Genomic DNA, 10000 nt, shown 5'->3' with positions numbered 1-10000 from the left:
ACACTCTCCACTATAATCATTGGGCAAGACACTCTCCACTATACTCAAATTCCTGCCCAGATAATCGGGACAGCAGTTGCCTCCTATGCCTCCTCTGCTGCTCTGGTGGTCATTAGTCGGACACGACTGACTATCACACCACTGGGTCAATATAGGAGAAAGAGTACTGACATAGGGATCTGTTTGTTTCTTGGAGGAGTTGTCAGCGTTTTGGAATCAGCGGCCGAGTGTAAAGATTTCGAATGATCCCAGATCGAATGCAAGTGACAAAGGCATATATCTATGTGTGGGTACAGTGTGGTTTGTTTACGATCAGTCATCAGCAAGAAGTGAATTGGAAGTATGTCTTCTGTAAAAATTTCTTTCCACTAGGAATGATGCTCTTGGAAGACTGTCATTTGTACCTCCATCCCCTCAAAGAAATTCCTCAAAGTAAATTTCATTTTCGATCGTTTTGCACCCTTTACGTTAGTCGCTCACATGCTAGTGTGTCGTCATACCGAACGTTTTTGAATTACCGCAAGTCATAGGCACTCATGGGGAGGGGTACGGGGGGGGGGGGGTGGATGCTATGGTAACATGTGTACGTCAAGCGTCGAGATGACCCATTATGATGTATACAGATAATTTTGATTGTTGTTTTCGTTTCTTTTCTATCAACCCTACATTTCATGTATTCTTCAAATGTTGTAATAGGAACTGTTCATATACATTTTCTTGTTTGTCTCGATTAGTAAATATGTGAACACATTTCACAAAATAGTAACTCTCAATTGCCATGTCTTTGTGGGTTCTTGCAGACCGTTGCACTTTATAAGGAACAAAATTTATCAACACATACACACGCGCGCGCGCGCGCAAACACACACACACACACACACACACACACACACACACACACACACACACACACACACACACAAATGCAATGCTTAACCCCCTCTTTTTTTAATTAAACTCGGCGTCGTGCGCATCTGTCGATTTTGACGCCATGTTTCAAGAAGGCAAGTCTCAGGTTTTGTATTTGTATTTGTACTCCTTTTTATCACAATAGATTTCTCTGTATGAAATTCGGGCTGCTCTCCCCAGGGAGAGCATATACTACAGCGCCACCCATTTTTTTGTATTTTTTCCTGCGTGCTGTTTTATTTGTTTTTCCTATCGAAGTGGATTCTTCTACAGAATTTTGCCAGGAACAACCCTTTTGTTGCCGTGGGTTCTTTTACGTGCGCTAAGTGCATGCTGCACACGGGACCTCGGTTTATCGTCTCATCCGAATGACAGTAGCGTCCAGACCACCACTCAAGGTCTAATGGAGGGGGAGAAAATATCGGCGGCTCAGCCGTGATTCGTACCAGCGCCCTCAGATTCTCTCGCTTCCCAGGCGGACGCGTTACCTCTAGGCCATCACTCCACTGTTTGTGCAAAAATCTCCCCCCCCCCCCCTCCGCCCCCTTGTGTGCTCTACAGGTGATCCTGGCCCTGGCCATGTACCTGGCCCCCATGCTGCTGATGCTCATGACCTACATCCACATCGCCCTGGTGCTCTGGATGCAGGAGATACCTGGGCACTCCATGCAAGGTGTGTGTGGCGGTTTGGGGGGTTTGGGGGGTGGGGTGGGGTGTGGGGAAGTGTGTGTGTTTGTGTGCGTCTTTGTGTTGGTGGGTGGATGGGTGGGTGGGGTGGGGGTGTGAGGGGTGGGGGTGGGGGGAAATTGTGTGTGTGTGTGTTGGTGTATGGGTGGGTGGGATGGGGGTGTGAGGGGTGGGGTGGGGGGGTTTGTGGGTGGGTGGGTGGATGGGGTAAAGGTGTGATGGGTGGGGTGGGGGGTTTGTGTGTGATGTGTGTGGGTGGGGTAGGGTGTGAGGCTTGGGGTGGGTGGGGGTTTGTTTGGGTGGATGGATGGGTGGGGTAGGGGTGTGAGGGGTAGGATGGGGGGTTTTCTTGGGTGGGGGTGGGGGTTTGAGGGTGGGTGCGTGGGTGGGGATGTGAGGGGTGGAGAGGGGGTTTTTGTGTGGGTGTGTGGGTGGGGTTTGGGTGGGGGGATGGAGGGTGTTGAGCGACAAAGAGAGTGAGAAAGAGAGAGGCTTAATGGGGTTTTTGTATGTGTAGGTGTGGATGTGTGTGTGGCGGAGTGGGGGGTGTTTGAGTTGTTTGTTTGTGTCTCTATGTGCGTGTGTGTGTATGTGCGTGTCTTTGTCTGTGTGTGTCTGTGTGTGCATTTATGTATGTGTGTGTATCTGTGTGTGTGTGTGTCTGTGTCTGTGTGTCTGTGTGTGCGTTTGTGTATGTATGTTTGTGCCTCTGTGTGTATGTGTGTGTGTGTGTGTGCGCGCGAGTCTGTGTGTGTGTGTGTGTGTGTGTGTGTGTGTGTGTGTGTGGATGAAAAGAAGATGCAGTCACTGTTGATGTCTTTCCCAGTTAGGTCCCTCTTTCTGCAATCAGCTCTGTGTGTCAGCGCTGCTTTGAAGACGTCTTTGGTGTTGTTGTTGTAATGTCATTGTTGTGATCTGTGGAGCGGGCCATCGTTGATCAGAAGTTAGGTTCCCCATACTGTGATAATTATAGATATTACGTGCGCGCACGAGGTGCACACACACACACACACACACACACACACACACACACACACACACACACACACACACACACACACATGTACACATGCACGTGTGCTCGAACATGTATGCACATTCACGCCCCCCTTCCCCTGCCCTACACACACACACACACACACACACACACACATGTACACATGCACGTGTGCTCGAACATGTATGCACATTCACGCCCCCCTTCCCCCTGACCTACACACACACACACACACGGACATGAACATATACATACATACGCATAAACACACATACAAACAAACGCGCGGACACACACACACACTCACACACACACACACTCTCTCTCTCTCTCTCTCTCTATATATATATATATATATATATATCCCTTTCTCTCTCTCTCTCTCTCTCTCTCTCTCTCTCTCTCTCTCTCTCTCTGTGTCATACACACACACACACACACACACACACATATATATATATATATATATATATACACACACACGCAGACACACACACCGACACACCACACACACAAACACAAACACACACACACACCGACACACACACACACACACACACACACACACCGACACACACACACACACGCACACACACACACACACACACACACACACACACACACCACTGTTGGAGAGACAGAGAGAGAGAGGGGGGGGGGCGAACCTGTTGGATTTCAAACAGCTCTTTGAAAATCACTCCAAAATAGACACAGTTTGTTTTCACCCAACTGAACCACCGCACATTAAAACGCCGCTCACAAGGAGAGAACTTTCAGAACTTTACAACTTTTTTTTTTTTTTTTTTTGTCTGATCCTGTCAGCACCAGGATAATAACTACTGAAAATGTACAACAACAACAAAATAAAATAAATAAAAACTTCACAATGGCTTTAATGTCTTGTCTCAGTGCTTTCTTAAAAACACAATGTCTTTAATGTCTTGTCTTTATGGTTTCTAAATATATATATATATATATATATATATATATATATATATATATATATATATATATATATATATATATATCACAATGTTTTTAATGTCTTGCCTCTCAGGTTCCTATAAAAAAAAATTAAAAAAAGAACACCACCATGTCTTTAATGTTTTGTCTCAATGGTTCCTAAAAAAGAACATCACAATGTCTTTGATGTTTTGTCTCAGTGGTTCTTAAAAAGAACATCACCATGTCTTTAATGTTTTGTCTCAATGGTTCCTAAAAAGAACATCACAATGTCTTTAATGTTTTGTCTCAATGGTTCCTAAAAAGAACATCACAATGTCTTTAATGTTTTGTCTCAATGGTTCCTAAAAAGAACATCTCAATGTCTGTAATGTTTTGTCTCAATGGTTCCTAAAAAGAACATCACCATGTCTTTAATGTTTTGTCTCGATGGTTCCTAAAAAGAACATCTCAATGTCTGTAATGTCTTGCCTCTGAGGTTCCTAAAAAGAACATCACCATGTCTTTAATGTTTTGTCTCGATGGTTCCTAAAAGGAACATCACCATGTCTTTAATGTTTTGTCTCAATGGTTCCTAAAAAAGAACATCACAATGTCTTTAATGTTTTGTCTCAATGGTTCCTAAAAAGAACATCACAATGTCTGTAATGTTTTGTCTCAATGTTTTGTCTCAATGGTTCCTAAAAAGGACATCACCATGTCTTTAATGTTTTGTCTCAATGGTTCTTAAAAAGAACATCACCATGTCTTTAATGTTTTGTCTCAATGGTTCCTAAAAAAGAACATCACAATGTCTTTAATGTTTTGTCTCAATGGTTCCTAAAAAGAACATCACAATGTCTGTAATGTTTTGTCTCAATGTTTTGTCTCAATGGTTCCTAAAAAGAACATCACCATGTCTCTACTGTTTTGACTCAATGGTTCCTAAAAAGGACATCACCATGTCTTTAATGTTTTGTCTCAATGGTTCCTAAAATGAACATCACAATGTCTCTAATGTTTTGTCTCAATGGTTCCTAAAAAGAACATCACCATGTCTTTAATGTTTTGTCTCAATGGTTCCTAAAAGGAACATCACAATGTCTTTAATGTTTTGTCTCAATGTTTTGTCTCAATGGTTCCTAAAAAAGAACATCACAATGTCTTTAATGTTTTGTCTCAATGGTTCCTAAAAAGAACATCACAATGTCTGTAATGTCTTGCCTCTGAGGTTCCTAAAATGAACATCACAATGTCTCTAATGTTTTGTCTCAATGGTTCCTAAAAAGAACATCACAATGTCTGTAATGTCTTGCCTCTGAGGTTCCTAAAATGAACATCACAATGTCTCTAATGTTTTGTCTCAATGGTTCCTAAAAAGAACATCACCATGTCTTTAATGTTTTGTCTCAATGGTTCCTAAAAAGAACATCACAATGTCTGTAATGTCTTGTCTCAATGGTTCCTAAAAAGAACATCACAATGTCTCTAACGTTTTGTCTCAATGATTCCCAGCAACAATAGTATAATGTCTTTTACTGTCGTTGTTGTTGTTCTCAAATGGTCCCCAAAACAACATCAGTAGTATTAATCTTCATGTCCCGTCCAAAAGGTTTCCCCCCCAAAAAAACAACATCACCGTGCCTTTAATGTTATGCTTGAAAGGTTCCAAACCCCCGAAAACGGAGTATGGCTGCCTATATGGCGGGGTAAAAACGGTCATACACGATAAAGCCCACTCGTGTACATACGAGTGAACGTGGGAGTTGCAGTCCACGAACGAAGAAGAAGAAGGAGAAAGGTTCCAACAAGCAACATCGTAATATCTTTCATGTCTTTTCGCAAATGTTTTCCCCCAAAAAAAAAGCAACATCATACTGTCTTTACTGCTTTCTCACAACATCACGGTCAGGTATTAGTAATTTCACATACCACACAAGAAGTAGTAAACACGTTAGCACAAAAATATATTTGGAAATCATATTGGTTTCCCATTCTTGACAAGTTTAGCATTCACCAGTTGGATTTTTTTTTCGACCTCCAGCCATCAACTTAAAAAGAAATCAACATTTTTTTTTTAAATCAATGTATGACGGGCGCAATAGCTGAGTGGTTAAAGTGTTGGACTTTCAATCTGTGGGTCCCGGGTTCGAATCTTGATAACGGCGCCTGGTGGGTAAAGGGTGGGGATTTTTCCGATCTCTCAGGTAAACATATGTGCAGACCTGCTTGTGCCTGAACCCCCTTCGTGTGATTACGCAAACAGAAGATCAAATACGCACGTTTAAGATCCTGTAATCCATGTCAGTTTTCGGTGGGTTATGGAAACAAGAACATACCCAGCATGTACACCCCCCCCCCCCCCCCCCCCCCCCGAAAACGGAGTATGGCTGCCTACATGGCTGGGTACAAACGGTCATACACGTAAAAGCCCACTCGTGTACATACGAGTGAACGTGGGAGTTGCAGGCCACGAACGAAGAAGAAGAAGAAGATTTTCTATGGGGGAGTGTAGGGAAGGGGGTGGAGGTGGTGGGAGTGAATACGCTCTTTAAAGATCAAACGACCATGGAGTCCTTCAAGATCAAACGATCGTAGAGTCTTTCAAGATCAAACGATCATGGAGATTACAATATGTGAAGTAAATATGTACATTGTTAGCAAAAACAAGCACAAAACAAAAAGCAACAACAACAACAACAAAAAACGTTTAGCTTCATGTCGCCGAGATTAAAACCTATGAAGTAATTGTACGTTATTTAAATTTAAAAAAAAAAAATTTTAATAATTTTTTAAAAAAGGAGTGGCGATCCGGCCGGCTTCTTCAGCGCAACTACTGGGTACAGAACAAGCAGAAGTTAGAGAGAGAGAATCATGATTCAAAGCAATTTTCCGCAACCCCGTCTTCCTCCCTTGCCCACCCCCACCCCCCCACCCCTCCCCGTCCCCCCGTCCCCCCGTCCCCCCCCCCCCCCCCCCGTCGCCCCCCCCCCCCCCCCCCCACCCCCCACCCCCCACCCCCCCCCCCCCCGGCCCTCCCTTGTAGCGTTGGCTGTCAGTACACAGCACAGTTCTTTTACATGAAGATGACGACGACGACATCAATGGTTGCCATGATGACGACGACTGAAACAGACTAACAGTGGTGATGGTAATTAATGGTGATAATGATGATGATGATGATGATGATGATGACGTGGCAGCTATCACTATAACTACTGCTGCTGATGATAATGATTATCATTATCATCATCATCATAAGAATTACAATAATAATTATGTTAACAACAGTAACATCAACAAAAACGACAACAATGATAGTACATCATGATGATAATGATGATGATTGTTATTGCTATTATTATCGTTGTTATCGTTGTAATTATTATTATCATCATCATCATCATAATCATCATCATTATTTTGTTGTTGTTGTTATTATTGTCGATGTTGTTGTTGTTGCTGTTGCTGTTGTTGTCGTTTTATTACTGTTGTTGTTGTTGTTGTTGCTGTTGTCATCATCATCATTATCATTATCATTATGATAATAAATGTCAGCATTTATTCACAGTGAATCCGTGTCACATGCTTATGATATCCCTCCAAAATAGCGCTGGCATTTTGAGACGCCTTCACTCACACACACACACACACACACACACACACACACACACACACACACACACACACACACACTCACACACACACACACACACACACACACACACACACACACACACACACACACACACACACACATACGCGCAAAGATTTTTTTTTTTTTTTTTTTTTTTTTGTCAATGATCTACTATTTTGTGGTGAGCTGTCTTCGGATTTCTTAGTATTAACATTATTGTGTAACTTCAATACCTTATTTTCTGTTTGATGCCAGGCGGTCCTTTTATCAGTAATGAAAAATAATAATGATAAGATAATGATAATAAAATAGAAAGAAAAAAAATGACAGCGTATTGATCGTGATTCAAATAGACTGACGTCGTCTCTGACAACGAATCTCATCTTCTCGCACGAAGGTTCCGAGACATAAAATAAGGCGATAAAGACAATAATTATAGTTATGCCGTCATGTTTTGTTTCCTTTTTTTTCATATTTGTTCGGGATGTAGGGGGTGGTGGTGGTGAATTATTTCAATATCATTATCATAGGAGTTTGCGTTAACATAACTTTCATGCTTATGCTTCTTGACGGTGTGTGTGTGTGTGTGTGTGTGTGTGTGTGCGTTTGCGCGCGCGCGCGTGCGTGTGTGTGTGTGTGTGTGTTCGTTCTTTAGTTTAACGTCTTTTCACTGTGATAAGCGATACTAGACCAGGGACGGGAAAAAAAATCGAGGGAGGGAAAATAAATTACTGTGTACGCATGCGAGTAAGCAAATGTGTGTGTGCATGTGCGTGAACGCGTGCGGGGTGTGTGTGTGTGTGTGTGTGTGTGTGTGTGTGTGTGTGTGTGTTATATAAACAGGCTGTTAATATATATATACCTACTCACCTAGAAGGACTTTTGATCCAGTGTTTATCAGTGATTGAGCTCGCTGTGCCGTACGAAAGCAGAATGGAGGAAGCCCGTATCTACAACGCCGAGAAGTGTGCTAGTCTAGCCAGCAGCCTGAGAGAATCTGGCTTCCAAGCCAAAGTCCTCGCCATAGAGATTGGTGCATGAGGGTTTGTGGGCGCATCTGCCTACAGCCTCATGAAACAGCTGTCGATTTCGGCAGAGAGAGGACATGGGCTCTCAAGGCAAAGGCAGAAGCAGCAGAAAAGAGTTCCAGCTGGATCTACTCAAACTAGGCGTACGATGGCTCAGTGGTTAATAAAACGTCTGCCAGAAAAGGTGACTCAGTCCTGAAGTGGCGACCACCGTGGAGGTGCGGTTTCGAACCTGCTGAGGACCAGAAAAAAAAAGAAAGAAAAGGCGGCAATACATGGGCATCCAGGAGTCACGACCTGGGCGTGGCCCGGCCCCCTTAGAATGTAAGGAGTTAACTCACTCAGTACGGCCAGTCCTCTCTTCTCCTCTACACAGACCCCTCGGATGTCCAGTGGGTGTCTGAATGACCCAACCTTTAGCTTCCGTCGTCAGAATTGTGGTATTCTTTGTCAACATTCACCTCTTCAGTATAAGAGCCTTCCGTTTGCAATATTTTGATGATGGTAATTGGGGTGAAACGCTGTTAACGTCGTCTCTTTCGCCGTTCGTATGGAGAGAGTTAAAGGCCGAAATGCTTGACTGAGGTGGGCTTCTTCTCTGAAGACCTTGTACTGTCCAGCTCTCCCCAGAGTTTCTTATCACAATGACCAAGGTCCGAGGCCCCGTTTCGGCATGGTGTTGTGGCCTTGGGTAAGGCGCTTTTCTCCGATTTGCCTCACTCCAGCCAGGTGTGAATGGGTACCTGATTGGATGGAGTTGGTTAAAACGGCGGGTGTGGAACACTGGGACCTGCCTTGCTTTTGCCGAATCCTACAGACACAGTGGATATGAATTCACTACAGATTGACATAAGTTTACATTTGGGCCAACAGCAAAGTGAGAGCTGTATTATCAATGGTTTCTCCAGTCAATGGGAAACCATTTACAGCTTAGTCTTTTGTGAAGGACTATGACTCTCAAACTAGGAGGCAAAATTGCACTGGCTCTTAGTGCTGCAGCCTTGTGGGCTAGTTGGCCTTTGGGAACCATCCCAACGCCGACTGTCCTAACACCCTCTTGGCCGAGAGGTGGGGATGTACTTGGGCAAGACACTCTCCACTATAATCAAATTCTAGCCCAGATAGTCGGAACAGCAGTTGCCTCCTCTGCTGTTCTGATGGTCATAGTCGGACACGACTGACTATCATATACCGCGACGGATATGTAGGACTTTTAAAACCTGTAACAAAAAAACTCGCCTGGGGAACTTGAGTTGGCAGAAGAAAGTGCACTGAAATGTGTATGCATGTGTGTCAAAAACCCCTGCTGTATTTGCGTTTACATGATTTCCGATTCATGTTTATGCTCTTGATGCACTGCCCCCCCCCCCCCCACCCCCCCACCCCCACCCCGTCCCCCCTCCCACCCCCCACTCCTTCCACCTACTACCAACCAATTATCATTGTGACCCCGATGGTTTTTTGGGTTTTTGGGGTTTGTTTGTTTTTTTTTTGGGGGGGGGGTGATAGTCAGTCGTGTCCGACTGTGAACATGAGAACAGCAGAGGAGGCAGCTGCTGCCCCTACTATCTGGGCTAGAATTTGATTACAGCAGAGAGTGTTTTGCCCAAGTTTTCATTCCTCACTCTCTCGGCCAAGAGGGTTTTAGGACAGTTGGCACTGGGATGGTTCCCAAAGGCCAACTAATCTTCAAGGTTGTAGCACTAAGACCCAGAGCAATTTTGACTCCTGGTTTGAGAGTCATAGTCCTTCACAGGCTGTTAATGTTTCCCATTACAATGGAGAAACCATTGTTAGTAC

The 10000-nt window shown here is 43.9% G+C and overlaps 1 protein-coding gene across 1 annotated transcript in view; it reads left to right on the top strand.

Moving 5' to 3' along the window:
• LOC143295140 (orexin receptor type 2-like) overlaps positions 1–10000 on the top strand; it is a 28651-nt gene that overhangs the window by 15756 nt on the left and 2895 nt on the right. The window contains exon 5 of the mRNA XM_076606706.1: positions 1471–1594. Coding sequence (XP_076462821.1) covers positions 1471–1594 — 124 coding nt within the window. The remainder of the gene's footprint in view (positions 1–1470; positions 1595–10000) is intronic.

The sequence above is a fragment of the Babylonia areolata genome, chromosome 20, assembly GCF_041734735.1.
Source record: "Babylonia areolata isolate BAREFJ2019XMU chromosome 20, ASM4173473v1, whole genome shotgun sequence".
Lineage (NCBI taxonomy): Eukaryota > Metazoa > Mollusca > Gastropoda > Neogastropoda > Buccinidae > Babylonia > Babylonia areolata.
Note: the sequence above shows the minus strand (reverse complement) of the source record. Positions and strands in the feature narration are given on the sequence as shown.